This window comes from Nansenia antarctica, assembly GCF_963989245.1.
Source record: "Nansenia antarctica genome assembly, chromosome: 20".
NCBI lineage: Eukaryota > Metazoa > Chordata > Actinopteri > Argentiniformes > Microstomatidae > Nansenia > Nansenia antarctica.
In genome coordinates this window covers 20,005,634-20,032,963 of record NC_137693.1, presented here as the reverse complement: position 1 = coordinate 20,032,963, position 27,330 = coordinate 20,005,634, and the positions used below count along the sequence as shown (strand labels likewise).

Here is a 27,330-nt window from a genome sequence, read left to right as displayed (position 1 = left end):
CCTGCTTTGGTTTCAGTCGAATGTAACTGGCTCAGAGCCAGAACAGTGGGACACACTCACACACAGTAGAACCAGGAACAGAGAATTAGATTGAATCAGACCATGACATCATTAATGTCATCGCCATATTCTTCAAGTACCTATCTGCCCCTGGGAGCCAAAGTGAATGGAATCCCCCGGTGAAATGGAACTAAATTAAACATTTTCCTCTTTTATGACATAACCAAGACCCTGAAGTCAGTCACAGACAGAAACACGCTTCCCCTCAGCTGCTCATGGCTACATGGACTACTACAGTGTCCAGTTTGTGTCCCCCTGGCTGTGTGACAAAGACACGTCTCAGTGATGTGAACGTAACTTAGTTAATTGAAGAGGAAACAGGAAACAGAGGACTCTTTCTGGTGCGTCCCAATAGTCTGAAATGGTGTCATCTTCCCATGTCATCTCCCCTGTTCTCCAGAGAGAGAGGGTGTGTGTGTGTGTAAGTTTGTGTGTGTGTGTGTGTGTGTGTGTGTGTGTGTGTGTGTGTGTGTGTTGGGGGGGAGGACCCAAGATGAAGGCATCATTGTGGATGCCTACAAGGAGATCGTATCACCAGTCCAGTTCACAGTAGACTATTGAGATCCACCCTTTGAGTCGTCAACTCATCTGGCCCTAAACGTAGTCAGCTACAGGAACACAATCGGGCCTTAGGATGATGACTATAGGAATCTGATTCTTCTACAGATTACGTGTACACACTTTGCAGTGTACACACACTTTGGACCTTCCAGTCAGAGAGAGAGCCTAGAGCATAGAACAGGCTACTAGTTTGTAAATAACGGAGCAACTCCCTTCAGCACCTATAGAAATCAAACACTTTCTGAGAGCCATGTGCCATAAAATCCACTATCGGCAAAGATTGAATTATTCTGACACATGGTTATCAACAACACAACCCTGACAGGGGCATGCCGCATTTCCTGTCAACACCTTGGTTCTGTCACTGCGATAACAAATACACAAATGAAACAGTCGTTAACCCACTATCCTTCAGTCTGCAGATTGCAGAGGCATCTCTCTTTTCCCATGATGGACTTAGAAGCATTAGATGCACAATAGAAGCGTTAGATGCCGCCCAACTCTCTCCCTCTGTCCCTTCTACCCTCCTCTATCTCTCTGTCTATCCCTTCTACCCTCCTCTATCTCTCTGTCTATCCCTTCTACCCTCCTCTCTCTCTGTCTATCCCTTCTACCCTCCTCTATCTCTCTGTCTATCCCTTCTACCCTGCCTCTATCTCTCTCTGTCGATCCTTCCCTCCACTCCCTCCCAGCTCTCCTCTCTCGTCCTCTATCCTTCCCTCCCATCTCCCTCTGCACTCTTTCCCTCCCTCAGCCCCTCTCTTCCCTGGTCTCCCTCTCTCTTTGTTCCATGTCCCAATGTTCTGTCGTGTGAGAGAAGCATGAAACGTCTTCCTGTCTAGAGCTCTCTCTCTCTCTGAGATGATGTTTCTCTTGCTTAGACTAAAGACCCATCTCTTTAGGCTCCACCTGGATTCCCCCTCCTCAGACCTCTCCACCCTATTGTACATTAACCTAAACGTACATTTAATGAACAAGCATGTTGTCTTTCTTCCTCTCGCACTGTCACAGCCCCGTGACACTTGTTCTTATCAAAGGTTTTACTTACGATGACTGATGTAGAGTTGATTTGCTTACTTAGACAAATGTGCTTATCGTAAGCTGCTTCCGATAAGAGCATCTGCTAAACGGCTTAAGTGTCAAATGTACATTTCAAACCCACGTTAACACCACCTTTCCCATTCCCACTTTGATGTTCCTCTGGCTTCTCTCTCTCTCACAGGCACACATCTAACACATCAAACACTTCTCTCTCTCACACAGGCACACATCTAACACATCAAACACTTCTCTCTCTCACACAGGCACACATCTAACACATCAAACACTTCTCTCTCTCTCACAGACACACATCTAACACATCAAACACTTCTCTCTCTCTCACAGACACACATCTAACACATCTCACACTTCTCTCTCTCTCACAGACACACATCTAACACATCTCACACTTCTCTCTCTCACACAGGCACACATCTAACACATCAAACACTTCTCTCTCTCTCACAGACACACATCTAACACATCAAACACTTCTCTCTCTCACACAGGCACACATCTAACACATCAGACACTTCTCTCTCTCTCACAGGCACACATCTAACACATCAAACACTTCTCTCTCTCACACACAGGCACACATCTAACACATCAAACACTTCTCTCTCTCACAGGCACACATCTAACACATCAAACACTTCTCTCTCTCTCTCTCACAGGCACACATCTAACACATCAAACACTTCTCTCTCTCTCACAGGCACACATCTAACACATCAAACACTTCTCTCTCTCTCACAGGCACACATCTAACACATCAAACACTTCTCTCTCTCACACAGGCATGGGCGTCAGCAGCTTTTTGAATGTGGGGGGGACACTTATTTTTCGGGGGGTCTGGGGGTCCTCCCCCCGACATTTTTTAAATAGTAGATTCAATTTCCTGCATTCTGGTGCGTTTTACACCCAAAATAATCTCCCTCTTTCTTTGTTTTTCCTTGGAGCTGGCATGGTCTGCAATTACTGACTACTATTATGTTTTGGTTTAACTCACAGAGGCCTGACACTGACACTTGGCACTTTTTAGGTACTTTATTAAATATGAAGATTCAAAAAGAATCAAAGAGTGAATTAGAAAAGAATGAGGTAACTCAATACAACCTGTTAAAGACTTGCTTTTACTCCATTCTTTCCCCAAAATTTCAAAGATTCCCCTTTTTTGTCCTTTCATTAAATGTTCCATATCTCCTCCTATAATCATATTTCTCCTCTATTATCTGTACTATGCATACAGCAGGATTTCTACAATTAGAACATAAGACATCATACAAAGGCTCCAAAAGTGTGACCTCTTTTGTCATTTGCAGACACAAATGACTGGCAAATCTCCTTTAAGTCAAGTTTGTCAAGATGCTCTTGGTGGATGTGGCAAACAGCCACATGTTCAAGCGCCTTTGAGCATTGAGCACTTGTTCATATTGTTTTTCTCTAATAGAACATTTGACATAGAAATACAATCATCAATACAAAAAATACAATCACAAGCATTTTAGAAATAGAAAAATAAATGGAACAGGTGTTTTCTTCTTCTTTTTTAACCCTAGCTCAAGCAATCAGATGCAAAATTGATTCTTTGGGTGGGTGCAATGGCCAAATTAAATAGTGCAAATGCTCAGGGCAATGAACACGGGCAGGAGATGCAATAATGACAGGACAGGTAAGCACTGTGAGGTGTTTGTCGCCATTCTGTGCTTTTGATGACATTTCGCCTGTGTCTGTTCTGCATTTAAACATGTCTAACCGCACTAGTAATGCCTAACAAAACTGCTAGTGCCATATAGCTGATCTAGCTCGTATTTGGTTGCTAGTAGGCTATGCTAATTCTATTGCTAATACAGAGAATGTCTCATAAGGTGCTAACATTCTTATCAGAAAAGCTGGCTGTGTTTGACCTTGGGAGAACGCAATGTTGCTGTTTGGCCACTCACGGGAAAACTTGGATGACTTTGACTTACTTTTCTCTTCTTAGAAAAAAAAAATCCTTATATCCATCTTGGTGGATGATCTAAATATCGTCTTGCCTCAGTCTGAATGTTTTGAATCTGCGTGCGTGTCCGATGCTGCTGCTGCTGCCGTGTTAAAAACAGAAGTAAAACGCGGAGTGGATTTCTGGATATGGGCAATCCCCTACTCATAAAGTGGAACGGATTTGATTGTGAAGCAATGAAAATAACGCTGACCAGTCATGCAACATATTTTTGATGGCAAATGTGGGGGGGTCCAAACGACCTTGTTTCAAAGGTGGGGGGGACACGTCCCCCCCCAAATATATGGTGGTGACGCCCATGCACACAGGCACACATCTAACACATCAAACACTTCTCTCTCTCACACAGGCACACATCTAACACATCAAACACTTCTCTCTCTCTCACAGGCACACATCTAACACATCTAACACTTCTCTCTCTCTCACACAGGCACACATCTAACACATCAAACACTTCTCTCTCTCTCACAGGCACACATCTAACACATCAACCACTTCTCTCTCTCACACAGGCACACATCTAACACATCAAACACTTCTCTCTCACACACAGGCACACATCTAACACATCAAACACTTCTCTCTCTCACACAGGCACACATCTAACACATCAAACACTTCTCTCTCTCACACAGGCACACATCTAACACATCAAACACTTCTCTCTCTCACACAGGCACACATCTAAACACTGACAGACAGAAGGACCAAAGACAGAAGGACCTCAGACATCATACCTTCGGGAAATGTTTTTATAGTAACATTTTTCATTTCATTTCATGTATTATACAGAAATAGACTAAAAGTAACATTACAGATGTTAAAAGTGTTTACATTTAGACTGGCCTGACCGGTTTGCAGCAGGTTTCCTGTTCTGCAACACAAAAGACAGAGTAAAAAAACTAAAGAAAGCACAATCAATCAGTGTATTTCCTCCTGTCTGCCCGTGTACCTACAGACACCGAGCATGAGGCTGTACTCAGGTCAGCTGAACTGGGCAAACAAACATATGCTGGCAAAACTTTATTTTAGTACCTTAACTGATACGAATGCATCTGTTGACTTGAAACTGGACAGCGGTGGGTCGCTATTAAGTGTTTCCGACATACTTTCATTTCCTGTTCAGTTTCTTCTCAAGTAATTCAGTGTTGCAACAACAACAAAAATGAATAAAAAACAACAATAAAAGAGTGCATCTTGCTCAACATTTATGAATAGCCTATACATCCTAAAAACATTTATAAACCATATAAATTAAATAAACAAAGGAATGTAATTGACTTTTAAAAACAGTCTCCGTAGTCGTGCACCAGCCAGAGGCCTCCTTGGTGTGAGAATGGTAGTCAGTAGGGCGTCACCAGAACGAAAAAAAATAACATGCACAAACACCACCTCCACACTGACTGTGGTGCTGGGAGGAAAGAGAAATCCACTTCTTGGTCATCAACGACTCTCACACACATATGATATGACATCACCTCTGTAGGAGTTCCTTTCTATATCCTACAGAGTCCTTTCCATAACTGAGTCGTGCATCTCCAGACACTATAAAAAGGTACTAAAACTGCTGAACCCATCCTCACTCAGCTACTGTGCATTACATGTCTTCTTTAGTCTGTGTGTGTGTGTGTGTGTGTGTGTGTGTGTGTGTGTGTGTGTGTGTGTGTCTGCGCGTGCGCAAGCCTTTCAGAATTAGCAGGTTTAGAACATTGTTCACAATCAAAGAGGGACGTCACTTTCAAGTATCAGTCCAACCAGGAGCAGAGGTTAGCAGAGGTTAGGGGTATGGCTGCCCTCCCCTGCTCTCTCCATGGCTAGCACAGTCAGGTGAACTACTGGAGATGATCAAGTACCACAGGACAACCGTGTTCAGAGTTTAGAACACGCTCCAGGAAGTGTGGGATCCGTCGTGAGCGGGAGAGAGCGAGGCTCCTGTGGCTCCCCCCCGTGTATACTCTTCTGATCACACACTCCTGATCACACACTCCTGGTCCTCTCTGCTTCGTACTCAACACTCCAGGCCGCTCCGGTCCTTACACAGAGTTTCTACACGGAGCCGAACTCTGACATCCAGGTCTCGTATTTCTCCAGGTCGGCGGCGGAGACGGACTTGGAGATCTTCTTGAGGGTGAGGAGGAAGTCCTCCATGGTGACGGGCATCTGGAGCTCCTCCTTGTCCAGAGCCCTGATCTCCTCTGGACTCAGGCCCTGGATGCGCCGCCGCATGGCCATCATAGCTGCGTCCCTGAGAGGGGAACACACACACACACACACACACACACACAGAGACACACAAACAACAACACGTTTAACACTCGTCGACATCACAGACAGGTTCCTCTGTATATAAGGCACAGGCCTTTTTTAGTTTCCTTCTCTTTTCTCTCAAGTTAGCAACAAGATACGAGCGATGTCATCATGATGACAAACTTACAGGAGCAGAAGCTCATCACCTAGTTCACACGCCCACACAGACAGTCACTCTCACAAGCTCACGAGCTCACACAGATAGAGAAACACGCACGCACACACACACCTGCAGACGTTGGTGATATCTGCTCCAGAGAAGCCCTGGATCTTTTCAGCGATGAAACCGAGGTCTACATCAGCAGCCACATCCACCTCCCTCAGATTGATCTTCAGCAGCTCTGCACGCCCCACAGCTACACACACACACACACACACACACACACACACACACACACACGAGAGTTAAATAAGAAATATAACAGCTACAAAGTCAAAATAATGGGTTGTAAGCTATGTAGGAGGAGAGGAGGGATGAATGCATTTGTATTCAACCGAGGCCAGGATGTAAGTAGGTGGTGTGGGGTAGAAAGGGTCAGGTTTCAGGGTGAAAGGTCAGAGGTCACCTGTGGGCAAGGGAATGTAGATCCTCTTCTCTAAACGTCGCCGCAGCGCCTCGTCGATGTCCCAGGGGAAGTTGGTGGCGGCCAGGACCATCACCATCTTAGAGGGGTCGTCGTTGTCTAGAGCACCCCCCACACCTGGCCAGAATGGTACAGTCCGTATATGAAATAAGTGGTACAGTCATATGCTACCGGCCACACTAGTTCCTCAGAAAGTTGGTACGAAAATTTATGAAATCACTCTGTGATTTGATCAATGGAATTCGAACGTGATGGCTAAAAAACGTCCTCGTTTTTTAATTGGCTAAACCTGGGGTCGACAATGTTTATGACGGAACCACATTTTTTCGCATAAAAACAACCACACAGTATGAGCCTTTTGCAAGCGCGATAGTGGTGATAGCCTAGCTGATATTCAACACCACAGGCAGTGATCCATCAAATGACAGCGAAATCTGAGAGTGCGTAGCCTAAATCAACACTAAATAGTGTGCATTTCTGTATGCCTCTCAAATGGGTCAGCATAATCAAAATGAGACCTGCCAATCAGGTCCAGAACACTTGGAGGATAGGAATCCTTGTAGGTTACATACACATACCCATATACGCATTACGCACACGCACGCACACACACGCACATCCCCCGCTCTCTTTCCACACATAGGTTAGTTGATTTGTTTTTATTTATGGATCTTCACTGTCTTTGCCGTTCTCATGTATTGTACGTATTGTTCTATGTTGACCCTGAGGATTTCTGTTTACCGGTATATGTTTGTTTTTATTCTTGCCAGGGCCTCTTGGCCAGATCGTCATTGAAAATGAGAATATGTTCTCAACTGATTTTATCTGCTTAAATAAAGGTCAAATAAATAAATGAAATAAAAGGTTCTCTTTTGGGTTCCTCACTGAAGTGGGTGACGACGGAGGATAGTCTGCTGACTTTCTGGACCCTGATCCTTTGAGGTTAGCTGCCTCGGTTATAATTGAGCCCATAACACTATTTTTAATCTTTCTCTTAGCATGGGGATTGTTCCAAAGATTAGGAAAACTGCTCATGTGCTTCCACTTCACAAGGGTGGTGACTGGAGAGACCTTAATAATTACCGCCCAATTTCCAAGCCATCTTGCTTAGCCAAAACCCTTGAATCTTTAGCTAACAATCATTTTTGAAATATAAATACTTTTCAATTTGGTTTTAGATCTGGTCACAGAACACCTCTTGTTTTAAAGGATATTGTGCTCTTGACAACGGACAGTCCTGTGCTGCTCTGTCCAAAGCATTTGAGACAGTTGACCGTTCACTTTTAAATCACTGATACAACAGACACTAGTGTGGCTAGAGCCTTTAAATGAACGCACCTTTTACCTGTGGACCCCAGGAAGATTAGCAAACTGCTACGGCATAAGCTAATGGGGATCCTTTTAAATAAACAAATAAACAAAAACCAGTATCTCAATATCAGCACATTACCCCAACCCCCCTGCCAGCATCTCACCGTCCATCTGAACCAGCAGTTCTGATTTGACCCGGCGACTGGCCTCGTGTTCGTCTGACGTCCCCCGTCTGCCACAGATGGAGTCGACCTCATCAATGAAGATGGTGGTCGGAGCGTAAAACCGTGCCTGGAACAGAACATTCAGATGAAAATCCTCTTCTATTACCAAATAGTACCGTAGTATCTTTATATTAATCGTCACACCTTTTCAAAATCTCAGGGTCAGTGCAACAGGGCCACAAATCACCATCTTCCTAAGTTGGTGGAAAATATTGCCCTTTACAGCACATGGACAGGCGCACACACACACACGCACACACGCGCACACACACTCACACACTCACACACTCACACACTTACACGACACACACACACACACTCACACACTCACACACTCACACACACTCACACACTCACACACTCACACACGCGCACTCACCATCTCGAACAGCAGGCGGACCAGTTTCTCTGACTCGCCCCGGTACTTGGAGGTGAGGGTGGAGGAGGACACGTTGAAGAAGGTGGTGCCACACTCCGTGGCCACGGCTTTGGCCAACATGGTCTTCCCTGTCCCTGGGGGGCCGACCATTAACACACCCTGGCAGAGGGGGAGGCATGACCATGTTACACACACACACACACGTCATAAAAACACAACCGCCATTTATCATCCACATTTCACAACAAAATGACTCACATAGACACATAAACGTAAGGATCGCCCATCAGTTATATAAAAACATTTAATAAAAATAAATGTAGGTAGTGCCATGTGGCCACGAAGTTCAATGAGTGTGTGTTTATGATATTGAGCCTTTACTATGCTTTCCCATGTGGACAAGGACTGTCATCTTAGAGGAGAGATAAGGCCTTTCCCAAATAAGTGAGGGTGTTATAAGAGGACACTGGCAATGTACTGGATTAGGTAGACAGAGGGAGGGGCGCTTAGGTGGCGTAGCGGGTTAAGCGTTGACCATGTAACCGCAGGGTTCCCGGTTCAATTCCGTCCGGGGACATATCCTTCATGTCATCCCTCCTCTCTGTCTCACCCATCCTTCCTGTCAAAATCTCTACGGTCTCTATCACAATAAAAAAAGAAAAAATTACTTAAAAAGACAGAGGGACAGTGTTCTAGTGGTCTAGATAGCTATGCCCCTCTGTCCCCCATCTACCATGATCTAGTAGGAAATAACAGGTCAGATGAGACCAGCATGGAGCCCTTCAATTGTGATGAAGTCAAGCCTTTAAGGAAAGGAACCTATTTAAGTTGTTGAGAAAGGGGTCATAGTTGAGCTACACACTGCTTGTCCTTTACAATAACGCCACCCACTGGACTGAGAGGGGTATGACAGCTTGAGTGAAAAGAGTGAATAGAACGAAGGAGCCTCTGGATATGTTGTTTCTTCAAATAAAAAAAAACGTCTGTCCACTGTTTGTGTGTCCACTCATGGTTTGGTACATAAGCGAACATGTATTGTGTTCTTATGACTCAGAACGCTTTCACGCTCATGTGATTGGGCCTGAGGGGAATCAACCCCCCATGTGATTGGCTCAGAGGAGGATAGACAGCATGAAGAAACCCCTGATTGGCCATTCAGAGTGAGTCATGATGTCATTGTGAGGCTGGGAGTAGTATGACTGTAGATCACCTGCTCTCCTTCTCTCTCTCTCTCTCTCTCTCTCTCTCTCTCTCTCTCTCTCTCCCTCTCCCTCTCCCTCCCTCTCTCCCTCTCTCTCTCCCTACTTCCCTCCCTCTCTCCCTCCCTCCCTCCCTCTCTCTCCCCGTCTCTCTCTCTCTCTCTCCCCGTCTCTCTCTCTCTCTCTCCCTCTCTCTCTCCCTCCCTCTCTCTCTCCCTACCTCTCTCCCTCCCTCCCTCTCTCTCTCTCTCCCTCTCTCTCCCTCTCTCTCTCCATCTCTCCCTCTCTCCCTCCCTCCCTCTCCCTCTCTCCCTCCCTCTCTGTTACCTTCCACGGGCGGCGGATGCCCTTGAAGAAGTCAGGCATCCACATGGGCAGCACCACAGCCTCCCTCAGCAGCTTCTTAGCATCCTCCAGATCAGCAATGTCATCCCTGCAACACACACACACACACACACACACACACACACACACACACACACACACACACACATCAACAATACCATCCCTGCAAGAGCAGCAATATATGTATGTTGCTTCACAGTCAGCAATGTGTAACCCCTGCATGGGCAGCAGTGTGTGTGTGTGTGTGTGTGTGTGTGTGTGTGTGTGTGTGTGTGTGTGTGTCTACTGTACCAGTGTATGTTGGGGTTGCGGGATACGATATCTCTCTCCAGTGCGTCCACCAGATCATTGTCGTACCCCGAGCCGTCAAACTTCCTCAGCTCGCCCTCAGCTGCCCCCTCTCCTGCCGCCTTCTTACCCTGGAAGACACACACGCACACACACACACACGCACACGCACACGCACACGCACACACACGCGCACACACACACACACACACACGCACACGCACACGCACACGCACACGCACACACACACGCACAGTTACACTTCCCTATATCATTGATTGGTTGGTTGATTGACCAAATGACTGGATTGTACACAATATACATTTCCATTCTGACTAGAGTCAAAGGACCATTAAAATAAAAAACTAAACGTATTTTCAATTGTGAAATAAAATCAGACTGACTTAATTTATTCATCTACTCTCATTCAGTGGCTGATTTGGGATCGTCTGTGTCTGTAGTTCACTGACCTTGTTGTCGTCTTTGGCCTTGGTGGCGCGGGTGTCTCTTTTGGGGTTATTCTGGGGGCGCCCCCCCGCCCCCCTGTGCTGCAGACCAGGGGAGTCCTTCCTCTGGGGCTTCACGCCGCCGCTGGTGGGACGCTTCACAGGGACCGGGGCCCTACACACAGACACACACACACACAGCGACACACACGTTTAACACAGAAACATTGGCGTGTTCTGTCCGTGTTCACGTTCTGCTAAGCACCATCTGCACACAAAAGGAAATAGCTTGAGTTGAGTCAGTGGTATTCATTTGGTTACAGGAAGTGTTTTCCCTTGCACCCTTATCAGTGAATACAATGCACTCTGAACTCTGCTCCACTTGATAAGTACTGTGAAGTTCTGACATAATCGCTTGAGTGCAGATAACTCCCAACATATACACAGCCACAATCTGTTACTGGAGCTACAGTATAACGTTACATGCTGTCTGTCTCCCCAAACTATTCAGCTGAGCCACTCATCTGTGTGGCTGTACTATCGCTTACCTTTGCTGTGCTGTGTCAGTGGGGCACTATCGTTGTGGGGACAGTTATTAAGTTTGGGGACATTTAAGAAGTTGAGGACTGCTGACCTGTGCTCAGCGGGGGTAGGTGGAGGCCAGACCGCAGGGTCCCGGGGCCCCTCCTCGGGTCGAGGCGCAGGGAAGTCCACAGGCTTGTCCGCCTTAAAGCTGTCTAAGGTTCCCACGATGCCTTTCACCTGCTCGTACTCCTCCAACAGCTCCTGCCTCACCTGGACACAGTCACAGAGAGAGAAAGGGTCAAAGCATACATCACAAGGGGTTTCATTAATAATTCATCTTAGAATGTTCTTCTGTAAAATAAAATAAAATTTTTAAAGAAGCTATATATAATATATATGTTACGGTACATGTGGGAAAACTAGGGTTAGGGTTAGGTGCTAGGGTGACTTGGTACATGTCTAACCCTAACCTTAACCCTAACCCTACCCCTAACCCCATAGCACCTAACCCTAGTTTTCCCACATGTACCGTATTCCCACATGTACCATAACATATATACCGGTATATATATATTCAGGCTTGAATTTTTTAAATTTTTTATTTGTATTTAACGTTTATTCAAGCAGATAAGTCACATGTTTGTTGGGTATAAGTGTGACGTAAAAGCACAAACATCAAAGCAAGCAGATGACACACCTCCTGAAAGGAAGTGTTTTCTGTTCAAGAGTGTCACACACAGAGAGACATATCGCTGTAGAAAACAGACCGTGATGTTAACATAACTGTCTCACCTGTTGCCATTTCACTTTGAGGGCTGGGTCTCTGAGGGACTGGCAGTGTTTGTAGATCTGTTGAATCACTCCTTGGTAGTACAAGACGGACGAATCATAGTTGCCCAGTAAGGCATACTCACGGCCCTTCTTTGCATTGTCACAGATCTCTGACAAATTCATGTTGTGAGAGGATATCTGGCAGGGAAAAACACAGAGAATAGAATTGAATCTTATTGCAAATCACGAATGGTTGATAAGAAAATATTCTAGTGCTAAAGGCCAGTCAGCCTGTGCTACTTCTCCCTCTTAATCAATTAAGATGAGTACATTGCTCTCCCAAGTAAGATAGACATTATGAAATCACTTCACTGTATTGACAACAAAGAATGCTGACAGTGGCATACCTGTCTGCAGTGCGATGGCCATACAGCTAACACATCATTTTCAAATACTGTCTGTGGCAAAAATACATATTGCACATATGTCAATAGAATGCATGCGAATACTGTAGCTACCTATACCCATATTCTTCACTATTTAAAACTAGTCTGCATGCACACAGAGGATCTATCCAATGTATCAATGAATTAAATAAAGCTGGTTCTATCGCCGCATGTCAGTAATGTTGGGGTTTGTAGTTTATCACGGAGATCTTTGCGTTTGATCCTTCAGACGAGATGATCAAATAAAACGACACTTCCCGTCATGCTCTCTTAGTCAGTTTACGCCCAGATAGGCCACACAGACAACAAAACGAATAGCATGGCAACAGAAATGTCCTTATATATGATGTATTAAACGTGCACGCAGTACAACCGAACCACTAAAAGCTAAACGAATATAATTTCCGATGATCTTCGTGTAAATAATATCATTTTACCTCGGTGAGAAACACTTGTCTCTGTTGTTCGGTGCAGTGGTCCGTTACACAGTGCTGTTACCATGGCCGCGGAGAGACGCCGTGTGGAGAATGCTGATGACGTAGGCGGGAGACAGGAAGAGGGGGCGGGGCCGCCGCAGCTCGTGAACGGCAGCTGTCAATAATATTGTGAGACAGTCCACCATGGATGGCTTTCCCTGTTGTAATTGTTGATTGGTTACTGTATGTCACATGATCACCCAGAGAGAGATATAGCTCGTTACCTTGGTTACGTAACGGCCAGTTAAGGGAACAACGCTCATTGGTATGGACAGCAAAGCTGCTGTTCTGTGCCAGAGCTAGTTCTCCCGTCATCTATTAACCTGCTAATCTATTAACCTGCCATCTGGGACACAATTAGTTGTATCTTGTATTGTGTATTGAAGAAGTTCACTAAAGAACCAGAAACGGAGAATCCCTTGTCGTGTGAGTCATTATTATACCCACGCACATCAGACGAGCAAGTTACTCTAACGGACAAAAACACGACAACTGGTATCAGAAGTAGCGATCATCCGTGAGTACATCCACCTGACAGAGGAAAAGCTAACAGAAGCTAATGGAAGGTAATAAAGTTAATAAGAGCCAAAGCTAACGGGAGCTAATATGGGCTAACAGGAGACAGCTAGCTAGCCAGCTGACTGGATTCAGGAGTTACTACAACAACTGGTTGAGTACTGCCACCTGGTGGTGTTTTGGGCAGACTGTACTCCCGTTAGACTCAACTAAATAACACAAAGAGACAACTACATGAATAAGAACAAGAGGAGTGGAACAGACAATCCACCGAAATTGAAAGGACAATTACATGAACAAACAACTCAACACAAGTAAAGGGACAATTACATGAATAAACAACTCAACAAAATTAAAGGGGAAATTATATGAATAAACAACTAAATAATACAAAGAGACAACTACATGAATGAGAACAAGACAAGTGGAACAGACAATCCACCGAAAATAAAAGGACAATTACATGAACAGACAACTCAATAAAATGACAGAGGAACAAGGAGCTACAGTAGGACCTACTGAGCCTGATAGAGCCCCAACATGGCTACAAGCTTTGTTGGATAGCCAAAATCAGCAGACAAAACACCTGCAAATGATGCTAGCCCCCGTACTAACACACATAACAGGAGGAAATCCCGTTGCACAGCAAGCCTCACCACCACTTGCTGCTTCCAGTGGAAATGGGGATAAGGTCTTACAGCGCCCCACATTGGACAGGCATGCTTCTGAGCCTGAAGCTATACCTTCAGCCTCTTGGGATATACCAGTAAGACCAAGAACTCGTGTTGGTGCCCCCTTTGCAGCTGAGTTGGATGTCATCAATCAGCGCACTCGCAACTTTGGTCCCACCAGGAGGGGCGGCAATGCTGAACCTGACAGTAGATGGAGAGACACTAGAGACTCTGAGAATGAAACCCAACGCTCATTTCCCTATGGTGAGCAGAGACTGAATAGTTCTGGTCACAACAGTCAGCACACTCTGCAAGAAGTGCGTAGACCTAAACTTGCCACATTTGAAGGAAATGATGACTGGGACTCTTTCTTGTTGCCATTTGAGTGCCAGGCCAGGAAGTATGGATGGAGTACTACAGAAAGAGTGGACAGGCTGCATGAATGCTTAAGAGGAGCTGCAATACGATATGTCTGCTCACTGCCAGAACGTACACGGGAGGATTATGCTCTCTTAGTGGAGGAGCTTACTCAGCGCTTTGGGAAAAGAGACCCCCCTACCACAGTAAGGAGAAAGTTGGGAGAACTTCGGCAAGGTAGAGAGGCGTCAGCTGAATTTGCGTCGTGTTCTGTTCTTTATTTCTGTTTCACGTCCCACCGTAGCTTTGAAGTTGTGCTCATGAGCCTCTACACACTTTTGAGCCTCTGCAAGGGAGCATGGATCTCGGTTCATAACTTCAATTTATCCAACTGCTAGTGACCTACCAATCCCTCTTTGCCAAAAGTGATTCCGACCTGGGTTACATGTCTGCTGTCACACACAAGATTGACACAGGATCGGCTAAGCCTGTGCGCCAGCGAGTGAGAAGGGCACCTCTTGGATTTCAAAGTGAAGAGCAAACACATCTTCAAGACATGCTTAAAGCCGGTGTCGTTACACCATCATCATCGGAGTGGGCCTCTCCGGTCGTCTTAGTACGCAAGAAGGATGGAGGAGTACGGTGGTGCATAGATTACCGCGGCTTGAACAGTCTGACGGTAAAGGACGCATATCCTTTGCCCAAGATTGAAGAGTGTCTTGATGTTCTTGGGGAAGCTACAATGTTCTCAACACTTGACCTTCAGTCTGGCTATTGGCAGATAGCAGTGGATGACCAAGACCGCGGGAAGACAGCATTCATCACCAAATGGGGCCTCTATGAATACACCCGCATGCCATTTGGGCTCTGCAATGCCCCAAGCACCTTTCAGAGGGCAATGGAGCTCGTCCTCAGGGGACTCCAGTGGGAAACATTGCTGATCTACCTGGACGACGTCATTGTCATTGGCAGGGGAGTGGATGAAAGCCTGGACCGGCTCGCACAGGTCTTCAAGTGTCTCCACAGCTATGGGTTGAAGCTGAAGCCTTCTAAATGTCACTTGCTTCAAGAGGAAGTTCTCTTCCTGGGCCACATTGTGAGTGGAGATGAAATCTGCCCAAACCCAGCTCTGGTCAAGGATGTACAGCGCTGGGAGCCACCCAACAACCTGAAGGAGCTGCAAGCTTTTCTTGGACTGTGTAACTACTACCGCAAGTTTGTTCCAGCTTTTATTTTTTTATGGCTGTCTGGCTCCTCGAGCCCAGCACCGTTATTCCGGCACCCCGGGGGCGCTGTTGCGCGACGGATCCTTGTCCGGAAATAGTCCTATACCGCCCTCTGGAGCGGCCGCTCAATATGCCGCTCCCTGTGTGTGCCCCGGCCATATCCGGATCTGGCGAGACCGGGATTCGATCCCGGTGGGCAGCTTGCACTAGTGGCTAGTGCTTAGACCGCTACGCCACCGCGGGGCACTGTTTGTTCCAGCTTTTGCAGAACTGGCAAGCCCTCTCCACAGCCTTTCAAAGAAGGGGGCTACATTCCTGTGGACAAATGAGCACCAAGATGCTTTTACAAAGCTGAAAGAAAAACTGACAACTACACCAGTGCTGGGATACCCCACTGTTGGAGGCAAGTACATTCTAGACACTGATGCCTCGAACCACAGTATTGGAGCTGTTCTGTCACAACTCCAGTGGGGAGAAAAGCGAGTCCTAACATACGCCAGCAGCCATCTTACACCAGCTCAGCAGAGGTACTGTGTTACCAGACGTGAGTTACTTGCTGTCGTCCGCTACACTTGCCAGTTCCGCCACTACCTACTGCGCAAGAAGTTTCTGCTACGAACAGATCATGGCAGTCTCACCTGGCCGTTTCGGTTCAAAAACCCTGAAGGTCAGTTGGCTCGCTGGCTGGAAGAGTTGAGCCAATATGACTTTGACATAGAGCATCGAGCGGGCTGGCAACACTGCAATGCTGATGCCATGTCAAGGCAAACCAGAGAACATTCAGACAAATGTGACTGTTACCAAGCTTCCATGCAAAGAGAGGTCCTGCAGGCTTGCCATAATCCTCCTCAATCTGTGAAACCAGTGAAACGAGCCAAGTTGCAAAGCTACCAAGCTGGAGCACCTTTGGACCGTCTCCACGTAGACATCCTCGGGCCATTCCCTGTGTCCAGCTCTGGAAACAAGTACATTCTCGTCATAATTGACCAGTTTACTCGATGGGTCGAAGCCTTTGCTGTTCCTGACCAAGGGGCGGAAACAACAGCAAGGAGGCTTGTGTATGACTTTTTCGCCCGATTTGGAGCCCCCCTCGAGTTGCACACTGACCAAGGTCGCAATTATTATTATTATTATTTTTTTATTATTATATATATAAAAATGTTTGCAGGTAAGAAGAAAGATATTTTAAACTGTCACAAATGTTTTTAACAGATTTAGCAGATAATCTCATCAGACTGCTCATGTGCGTAGTGGTCACTCTCACTAAAACTGCATTCTTACATACAGATAGGCCAAGATAAGATCCATAAAAAAGACAGGATAATTACATTTAAAAAATGCAAGAAATACATACGTTTGTATGTGGCCATTGCCAAACAAGAAACACATATACGTTTGTCAAACAAGAGACACACAAAAAACATTTCAAGTCTTTTGGACTCTTTGTTTACTGGGTTAGTTGGTCTTAGTTGGGGGTGTGTTATGATCAATAACTGTCCGCACCTTGGATAACAGTCAACACTTTATTCTCTTCACACATCGCTCTCCTTGCACTCCAACAAAACATTTCAAGTCTTTTGGACTCTTTGTTTACTGGGTTAGTTGGTCTTAGTTGGGGGTGTGTTATGATCAATAACTGTCCGCACCTTGGATAACAGTCAACACTTTATTCTCTTCACACATCGCTCTCCTTGCACTCCAACAACACGTTTCAACGGGGTTCAGGGCCGGACGAGCCTCTGGGCGAACCCCGGCCTCCACCAGTTCAGGTGGGAACTCAGCTGGACCCTGCGGTTGTTCTGGGTCTATGATGGGAGGCGATGCCACCTTCCGAAGCCGGCTTGCGTGCCACCGTGATCCGTCGTCCAGGCGAAACGAGGCTGGCCCCAGCTGAGCGGTGACCTTCATCGGCGCTGACCAGAACGAGAGCAGCTTGTGGTCCCGGTTAGGGCGGCGAATCTTGACCCAGTCCCCCTCTGTGAAGGGAGGTGTTCTCACCCTCCGTCTCCTATCGAACCGCTGCTTCATCCGCCACTGTGCGTCTGCGACCCTGGCGCTCTGGCAGGGTGCTGCTGCTGGCGTGGCGACCGCTGGGGCCCGCAGCCGATTCAGAGGAAGCTGCAGCTCACGGCCCATCATCAGGAGGGCTGGGGAGCTGCTGGTAGTTGAGTGCGGCGTTGCTCTGTAGTGAAGCAGGGTGCGGAGCAGCGCGGCTGAGAACGGCAGGCCATCTGCCAGGTGTGCTCTGATCCCATCCTCGTCGCCAATGTTATGATCAATAACTGTCCGCACCTTGGATAACAGTCGGCGCAGTCCCACATACATAACAGGGTGGTCCAGTATGATGCATGTGGCAGTAGGGTCCCACTAGGAAGCGGGCTGTCTCCCAGACCATGTCTGCACAGGTCAGGCTGGAGCTGCGGTCGTAGCAGCTGGGGACCATGGAGGCCAGCAGGCCCAGGGGAACCAGGTAACCCAGGGTGACGACCCCCGCTACAAGAGCCCCCTTCACCAGATTGTTGCCATCGTTCCACAACCACCTTTTGACCTGAACATGAACACTGCTCCTCTCCTCTTCTCCTCTTCTCCTATCACCTCCTCCTCTTTCTGCTCCTCATCATCAGAATACTCCGCCTGGGAGTCCATCTGTTTGTGAAAAGATGCCAGCACTGCAATGCATGCAAAACTACGGGACCAGTGAAACGAGCCAAGTTGCAAAGCTACCAAGCTGGAGCACCTTTGGACCGTCTCCACGTAGACATCCTCGGGCCATTCCCTGTGTCCAGCTCTGGAAACAAGTACATTCTCGTCATAATTGACCAGTTTACTCGATGGGTCGAAGCCTTTGCTGTTCCTGACCAAGGGGCGGAAACAACAGCAAGGAGGCTTGTGTATGACTTTATCGCCCGATTTGGAGCCCCCCTCGAGTTGCACACTGACCAAGGTCGCAATTATTATTATTATTTATTTTTTATTATATATATTATTTTTTTTGCAGGTAAGAAGAAAGATATTTTAAACTGTCACAAATGTTTTTAACAGATTTAGCAGATAATCTCATCAGACTGCTCATGTGCGTAGTGGTCACTCTCACTAAAACTGCATTCTTACATACAGATAGGCCAAGATAAGATCCATAAAAAATACAGGATAATTACATTTAAAAAATGCAAGAAATACATACGTTTGTATGTGGCCATTGCCAAACAAGAAACACATATACGTTTGTATGTGGCCATTGTCAAACAAGAGACACATTGAAAAAACATTTCAAGTCTTTTGGACTCTTTGTTTACTGGGTTAGTTGGTCTTAGAAGGGGAATGTGTTATGATCAATAACTGTCCGCACCTTGGATAACAGTCAACACTTTATTCTCTTCACACATCGCTCTCCTTGCACTCCAACAACACGTTTCAACGGGGTTACCCCACTAACTTCCCGTGCCTCTTAAAGGCGCAGTCCCACATACATAACATTTACCCCCCCCCCACAGGAACCAGAAGAACACAATGAATAACACAACATTATAATTATGAAACTTTTTTTTTTTTTTTTTTTTTTACCTTGATGAACTGGGTAGACTGCCAGTCACCAGCATAGTCATGTGGGTTATTCTGCCACTGAACAGGCTATGCACTAAACCCTACCCTTGGGTTCACCAGTCCACTGTATAGTCTCTCAGGTGTTCTGGTCTGACCCGGGCACGGGCCGGACGAGCCTCTGGGCGAACCCCGGCCTCCACCAGTTCAGGTGGGAACTCAGCTGGACCCTGCGGTTGTTCTGGGTCTATGATGGGAGGCGATGCCGCCTTCCGAAGCCGGCTTGCGTGCCACCGTGATCCGTCGTCCAGGCGAAACGAGGCTGGCCCCTACGTTTGTATGTGGCCATTGTCAAACAAGAGACACATTGAAAAAACATTTCAAGTCTTTTGGACTCTTTGTTTACTGGGTTAGTTGGTCTTAGAAGGGGGGTGGTCCAGTATGATGCATGTGGCAGTAGGGTCCCACTAGGAAGCGGGCTGTCTTCCAGCTTCATTTAGTTGATTCTGCAGCTCTCGTATAGCTCTGCTCTTTCTGGCGTTCATCTTCTTAGCCTCCTCATGCTCCAGGGACAGCCTCCTGACCTCGCTGCAGTTGGCTTCAAACTGGTCCACCAGAGTCTTCTTGTCCCTCTCCCATTTTTTCTTCTCTTTCTCCTGGCGGCTGAGAAGAGTGTCAACAGGATCCTGCACATTTCTAACTCTTCATACCCTACATACTCTATAACTACCCTCCACACTCTATAACTACCCTCCACACTCTATAACTACCCTCCACACTCTATAACTACCCTCCACACTCTATAACTACCCTACACACTCTATAAACCCATTGCTCCGATTCATCGGCAGTCTGCTTCATACGTTTGAGTCTGCTGCAGAGGCGGTCTTTCTCAGTGAGGAGCTGGGTAATCTTTTTGTCGTAAATCTCCAGGTTAGCCTGGAGTTCTGCTTTCTCCTCCTTCCACCTGGTCCGGGAACGTTCCAACTCCTCTATCCTCTCCTTCAGCTCCTCTATCACACCCTCCTGCTCCTCTATCCTATATCCTATCATCTCCTCAGCACCCCCTCATCATACTCATGGGCTTCATCCTCCAGCAGTCTGAGGTTTTTTTCCGTCACCACCAACGAATGGCTGGAGTTTGTGAAGCCTGTCCATCTAGCTGGTTCTCCTGAGCAGGCTTCCAGCAAATGAAGTCAACTGGGTTTAAAGTGAGCTGAGTGAGTGAGTTGAGAGTTCCCTGTTCCAGAATGTATGCAAGCTCCTACAGATCACAAAGACAAGGACCACCCCCTACCACCCTGCCTCTAACGGACAGGTGGAAAGGTTCAACAGAACTTTACTCCAGATGATCCGGTGCTACGTGGACCAGAACCAAAAGAACTGGGATGAGCATCTGTCACTACTCACCTCAGCCTACCGCAGCTCACGCCATGCAATCACAGGGTTCACACCTAACAGGCTCATGTTTGGCCGAGAAGTTCATCAACCACAGGATATCCAGTCTGGGGCTGCAGAACTCAAATCTGACCGAATGGAGGTAGCAGATTTCCTTCATAACCTGGGAGAAGGACTTAAGGAGGCACAAAGCACAGCGAGGGAGCACCTCCGCACTGCACAAGAACGTCAGAAGAAGATGTATGATGTCCGAGCACGAGAACATTCTTACAGCGTTGGAGATTTGGTGTATGTAAAGGATGACACGAAAAAGAAGGGACTAAGCCCCAAGCTTCAAGCACCTTGGAAGGGCCCCTTGATTGTGGCTGGATGCCGTGGTCCTGTCCTCTACGATATTCAAGGGTTGAAGCGCAGAAAGATAATGCACCATGATCGGCTTAAACCATACAATAGTGAGGTGGTCCCTGCTGGGATAAAACGTCAAAGGAGTCAAGTGCTGCAGCAGTGCCAAGACCCAGCTACACAGCTACCTGAAGAGGATGTCCCGTTGGTACCAGAGCTGCCACTACAGAAAGACAATGATAAAGATCCAGCAGGGGAAGGAGCTTCTCGAGAGTCATGTGATCAAGAGGAGAAACCTCATCTCAAAGCTCCAAGGTGTCAGCAGGAAAAAAGACAAGAGGACACTCCAAAAAATACTGTTAAAACATCTAAGGGACGCATGGTTAATAAGCCAGAGAGATTCAGGAACTAGTTATTGAAAGAGAGACTGTTTAGTTTATCTGCAGATTGGTTACTTCATCCAAGAAGTTTTGCATTATAAAGAAAAAAAAAGCAAAAGAAAAATGTTTTACTGCCAAGTAGTTAAGTGTTTTAATTGTTTCACTGCTGTTTAGCTATAGGGCCTACGAGTTTGCAAAGAATGTGATGTAAGTAATCTAATAATTTAGACATGTTCATTGAGTCAACTGTTCTATTCTTAGACATGTTCATGTTAAGTCACCTGTACTGAAGGGACTCAGTACTCTTGGAGGGGGATAGTGTGAGACAGTCCACCATGGATGGCTTTCACTGTTGTTATTGTTGATTGGTTACTGTATGTCACATGATCACCCAGAGAGAGATATAGCTCGTTACCTAGGTTACGAAACAGTCAGTTAAGGGAACAACGCTCATCGGTATGGACAGCAAAGCTGCTGTTCTGTGCCAGAGCTAGTTTTCCCTAATCTATTAACCTGCCATCTGGGACACAATTAGTTGTATCTTGTATTGTGTTTTGTGTATTGAAGAAGTTCACTAAAGAACCAGAAACTGAGAATTCCTTGTCGTGTGAGTCATTATACCCACGTACATCAGACGAGCAAGTTACTCTAACGGACAAAACACGACAATATCATCAATGGCTGTATCAATATATCATCAATGGCTGTATCAATATATCATCAATGGCTGTATCAATATATCATCAATGGCTGTATCAATATATCATCATCAATGGCTGTATCAATATATCATCAATGGCTGTATCAATATATCATCAATGGCTGTATCGGCGTAGTTCACAAACTTATCGTGACGTTAGAATTATAAGGTTCTATCTCCATTTTTGTCAAAATTTAGTTTTTTACATAATCTGATCCATTAGGTGTTTATTAATGCCTGTGTGGTGTAATTTTTAAAATGTTGACATTTTTGAGTTAGTAATTGATAAAAATACAAAGGTTCCATCTCACAGAACATAATGGAATGTAAAAACTTTGACGCTCAATATCTCTGAACTGCCCTAAACGGAGATAGAACCTTATCATTCTAAACGGAGATAGAACCTTATCATTCTAAACGGAGATAGAACCTTATCATTCTAAACGGAGATAGAACCTTATCATTCTAAACGGAGATAGAACCTTATCATTCTAAACGGAGATAGAACCTTCTCATTCTAAACAAAGACATTTGTCCTTTCAGAATCAGAATCGCTTTTATTACATGATCTTACTGTACACAAGAGTACACTTATTTAGCTTATAATTCTTCGACATTGACATTGCTGCATTCAGATACAAAAAACACAATAATAATAAGTAACGTAAGTAAGTAAAAAAGAAAAGAAAAAAAGAACTAACCCTTCATTGATGTGATGGATTTTACAGTGCCTTCAATAGTGCAAAATTGCTGTGCATGAGTACGATGATATGAAATGCAATATAATTAGTAATACTAGTATGTTCATTTTTGTAGTGTGCGTGGGGTTGGTTAGGGGGTGGCAGTCTTTTGTTTTCTTCCAGTGTATTTCTCCAGGACCCTGATTGCTTGGGGGAAATAGCTGTTTGTCAGCCTCTGGGTTTTAGCCCCGAGGCTTCGGTACCGTTTCCCTGATGGCAATAACTCTAACAGTTTCTGATTGGGGTGGCTGGGATCCCTAATAATCTTGAGGGCCTTTCTGACACATCGGTCCTTAGGTGTCATGGATGGAGGGAAGCTCACATCCGCTGATCTTCTCAGCTGTCCGCACTACCCTTTGCAGCGCTTTGTGGTTTTGGGCAGTGCAGTTCCCGTACCAGGCAGTGATGCATCCCATCAGGATGCTCTAGGTTGCGCCTCTGAAGGATCTAAGATCCCAAGGGTCTTCGGCCCTTTAGCCACCTGAGATGGAGGAGGTGACGTAGTGCTTTTTTCACCACCTGGTTGGTGGGTTTATCCCAGATGAGGTCGTTGGTGATGTGAACCCCCAGGAACGTGATGCTGTCGACCCTCTCCACAGCAGACCCGTTGATGGTGATGGGGTCTTGTGCCTGCCTCTTCTTTCTGAAGTCCACCACCAGCTCCTTGCTCTTGTTGGCGTTGAGAGCGAGGTTATTGACCTGGCTGTACTGAGCCATTCTCTTAACTCTAAACACAAATCCAATAACTCACACACAAAACCAAAAACTCCACAAATCTCTTGCAAAAAAAAAAAAATAGGCTACTGCATTCAAAATAATGTCTTCTCAAAATAATTGTTTTGCCTCAAATGACACACCCACACCATCAAATGACACACCCACACCATCAAATGACACACCCACACCATCAAATGACACTTCTAAGAACCAATTGAACACTGATGTGCTCAATGGAAAACAGTAAACACTATGATCAGCAGAAAACACTACTATGATAAGATTCTAAGGAGGCCTTTTGCATCTTCAGTGTTACATTACATACATACAGTAGCCTGTTATGTTTTCATACTCATATATAAAACACACAAATACAAGAATATCATGTTTTAAAATTATTATTATGAAATACTGTACACATCTCAGAATATTGTGTCGTGTGTCCAGGGAAGTGATGACATGGGCACTATTGTAGTGGCCAAGGGTTGAATGGTGATGGAGGATGCCTTGGTGATTTATAGCTGCGCACATAATGATGTTCCCCGCTCACTGGCAAGGAACCTTCCCCGTTGCCTCCTTTTTGCGAGGTTGAAACCCACTTCGTCATCGTCGCCGCCGCCTTGTCCTCGTCCTCCAACACACCTCACTCTACCTCTCTCTGCAAAGTTAGCATCCATTGTCCTCCAACACAGGAGAGCTCACCTTTGACCCTTTCTATTGCTAAAGATAGGATTGCTAATTGAAGAGCAATAGGTGTTTGCCCATATAAGGAGTGTGATTGTGTGATTGGTGGTTTGAGTTGAGCATTCTGAATGGTAGTGTTTTCCATGTGAACACAAGAGATTCTATCAATGAAGATTGTGCCAAATGTGGAGAATTACAAAAAGTGTGGTTTAGAACTGCAAAATGAGTGAAAAGAGAAAAATGACAGTGTTTGTATTTGTGCAGAATTGGTGTGAGATAAGTTACACAAGTTTCAGGTTTTGGTCATTGTATCTCAAGTTCCGATGTTAGTGTGAAACAATTGAGAAAAACTGTAAAAAAAATAAATGTTGATGTGTTAAATACTTATTTCTCCCACTGTATGTGAGAAACAAAAAAGATGTTCCCATATTTTCCCCCAACAATACATTTGCAGTTCTACATTATCACCACTGGATGTCAATCAAAGACCACTTTGTGCGAGTGAACAGAAGTGGCTGGAATGAGTGAGTCCCACTGTGGCACTGTGTACCGTGGTGTCTGTCAGGCCTGCACAAGCACCCCCTGGACCCCCTGGACCCACTCACCCAGCGACCAAGAGCTGCTGAACAGAAGCACTCTGCCAAAACAACCATACACTGTTGAGTACCATCAACAGTACTCTTGTAACACTATGATACCAAATGTTTATGTATTTACTAGAGTTGTCAAATAGTATTTCCAAACCAGGAAATCACAGCAGTGAAGTGTAAACAAACTGCAGTCCTCCATCCATTGTTATGATGTTATGATAATTAGTGGGTTTAAAATTGTACAGTCATCCTCTATTTTGAGTGTCTTTCAAATAGTATTTTGTTCGCTTGTGTGTTGCATCCAAGTTCCAAATACAAGTCCAAATTGACAAGATGGAAGTTTTAAATTGTCAGTCGTCCTGGCAGAAATATCAACCATTCATACATCATGTCCTTTGGAAATAATCAGTGATTATGAAATAACTATCAGTCTTATTTATTATATTATGCAGAACTGTATCACATGGCATCTCCAAAGGTGTGCTCGGTCAATGCCCCTATTTGATACCAGGGCTCATTCATTTGTCCAACACTACAGCAGAAAGAAATGTTCCAGACAGAACATGCACAGCGTATAGTAGACATGGCGCCATATTCTCCATGATCGGGAATTATGTTCATGTTCTCATCTGAACATTCAATAATGTTGTTTCCCCTATGAAAAAGCCCCAGGGCAAGTGTTGTTTTGTAAGTCCCAGTGATTTGTGACTGCATTATGGCAGCAGTACTATGCCATATTCTTGTGTCACTGGATTTTTCAAAGCACATAATCCTTCTTATATAAATGGTCTCTTTTTTCATCCTGGATGGGACTCAGTGAGAGAGGCAGCTGTATCTAAATAAAACAAGAAGAGGAGTCAGTGATGCATGGTGTTGACGCGTGAGACGCAGAGCTAAAGCACAGGCGTTACAAGCTAGCTACTGTACCTCTAGAAAGGCAAGGAGAGAAACTACACATACACACACACACATTCATGATGACTGACTTCCTTATAAGGGGACAGCTTGTCAATGTACTAACAGACACTTTCAGTCATTAACAGACACCTTCAGTCTATCTCTCATAAGCCCAAATGATGACACCTCTACAGTCTACACACCACAGTGACAGGCCCCAACATCATGAGGGAGGATAGAAGATCCCAGGACACCATTGTAACCTGCTTAGGGCACAATTTCAAAGTCGTGTGTCGACACACCTCCTTACAAGACACATACATTCCAACCACTCTTCCTTCCATTGTCACTGCTAACCAAATACCATGAAGTAAAGTCAGTGAGAGGTATGATGCACCTATCTTGTCCAGCCGAACTCCTGCTGCCCACCTGTCTTGTCTACTAGGATTTGACTACAACTAGCTACATGTAATGTTCTTGATGCACTTTCCTGCCATCTGGTCTGGTTAGTATCTAGGTGGATGCAGCATTCGCACTACCCGGTCACGTCTCTTCACTATACTGGCTCCCCGGTGGTGGAACAAGCTTCCCACTGCTGTCAGGATTGCAGAATCACTCCCCATTCAGGCTACACCTGAACTGTCCCTCCTGACACATCTACTTATCCTCTACCCCCCTATACAGTTTCTCCAGTGTCATAATGTAAAAAATAAATAAAAAATGTATAGCTCTAAATCTTCTAGCACGACTGCCAATGGCCCCAGGCCTGAGCATAGATTACATTTTCTGCTAAGACTGGTGGATAGATGATTCACTTACTTATTCAAATGTATTTGTTGTAAGCCGCTTTGATTGGCTAAATGCCAAAAATGTAATGTAAAAATCTACTAAACTCTTGTCAAACTTATGGTACACACATACTTCCATACTATAATTGCTACCTAATGTTATTCTGACTTCATTGTTGCAGTTGAGCTAGCTTGCCCAAGGCACTGCATTGCACTGTCTACTACTTCTGTATATATAACAAATAAACTTTTATTTAAATAGTATAATCGAAACCTGAATAGAGCCAGCCTGTACAATTGCACTTTTATATAACATTCTGGGGAAGGTGGTCTATCTACAATAAATAAACTGATCTATTACCAAAAAAAAAGGTTTATTGACGTCATAAGCAATTCAGAATTTCAACAAAAACAGATGCAAATGTTTCTTATTTTGCAAATACAGTGGTATTTAAAGTACAGTAAAATAAGTTCATTATACTGCAATTTGATAATACGTCAATAAAAATGAACAAATACATCAATGGAAAAAAGAACATGACCCCACGCAAGACTAGGTTGTGTGCTGTGCACCTCTACTAGCTAGGGTAAGTAAGCCCAACAGTTCCAAGCCTTTTCTTTTTTTAATTTATACAATTTTTTACAACCCCTTTAAACTGTACCAGGCAGGGATAGTGGTCCAAGAACTACCACTGGGAGAACGAGAGAGACAAACACAGAAGACACATTTGTAGTGTTAACTCCAAAAAGGAGAAAAAAAACTGTACGGCTTAAAAACAACTCTTAGCCTCAAGCCTCAACTCTTATACACAA

General features: G+C 45.3%; 1 protein-coding gene across 1 annotated transcript; it reads right to left on the bottom strand.

The window, feature by feature from the left end:
- Nucleotides 1-4,416: 4,416 nt before the first annotated feature.
- katnal1 (katanin p60 subunit A-like 1) lies at nucleotides 4,417-12,232 on the bottom strand (the record flags this gene model as incomplete). The annotated part of the gene is made up of 10 exons (XM_080550091.1): nucleotides 4,417-5,915; nucleotides 6,207-6,333; nucleotides 6,544-6,678; nucleotides 8,037-8,163; nucleotides 8,476-8,634; nucleotides 10,002-10,107; nucleotides 10,311-10,438; nucleotides 10,778-10,928; nucleotides 11,388-11,548; nucleotides 12,071-12,232. The coding sequence occupies 10 exons, from the start codon at nucleotides 12,230-12,232 to the stop codon at nucleotides 5,717-5,719; spliced, it is 1,455 nt and encodes a 484-aa protein (XP_080406217.1). The 3' UTR covers nucleotides 4,417-5,716.
- Between the last annotated feature and the right edge of the window lie 15,098 nt (nucleotides 12,233-27,330).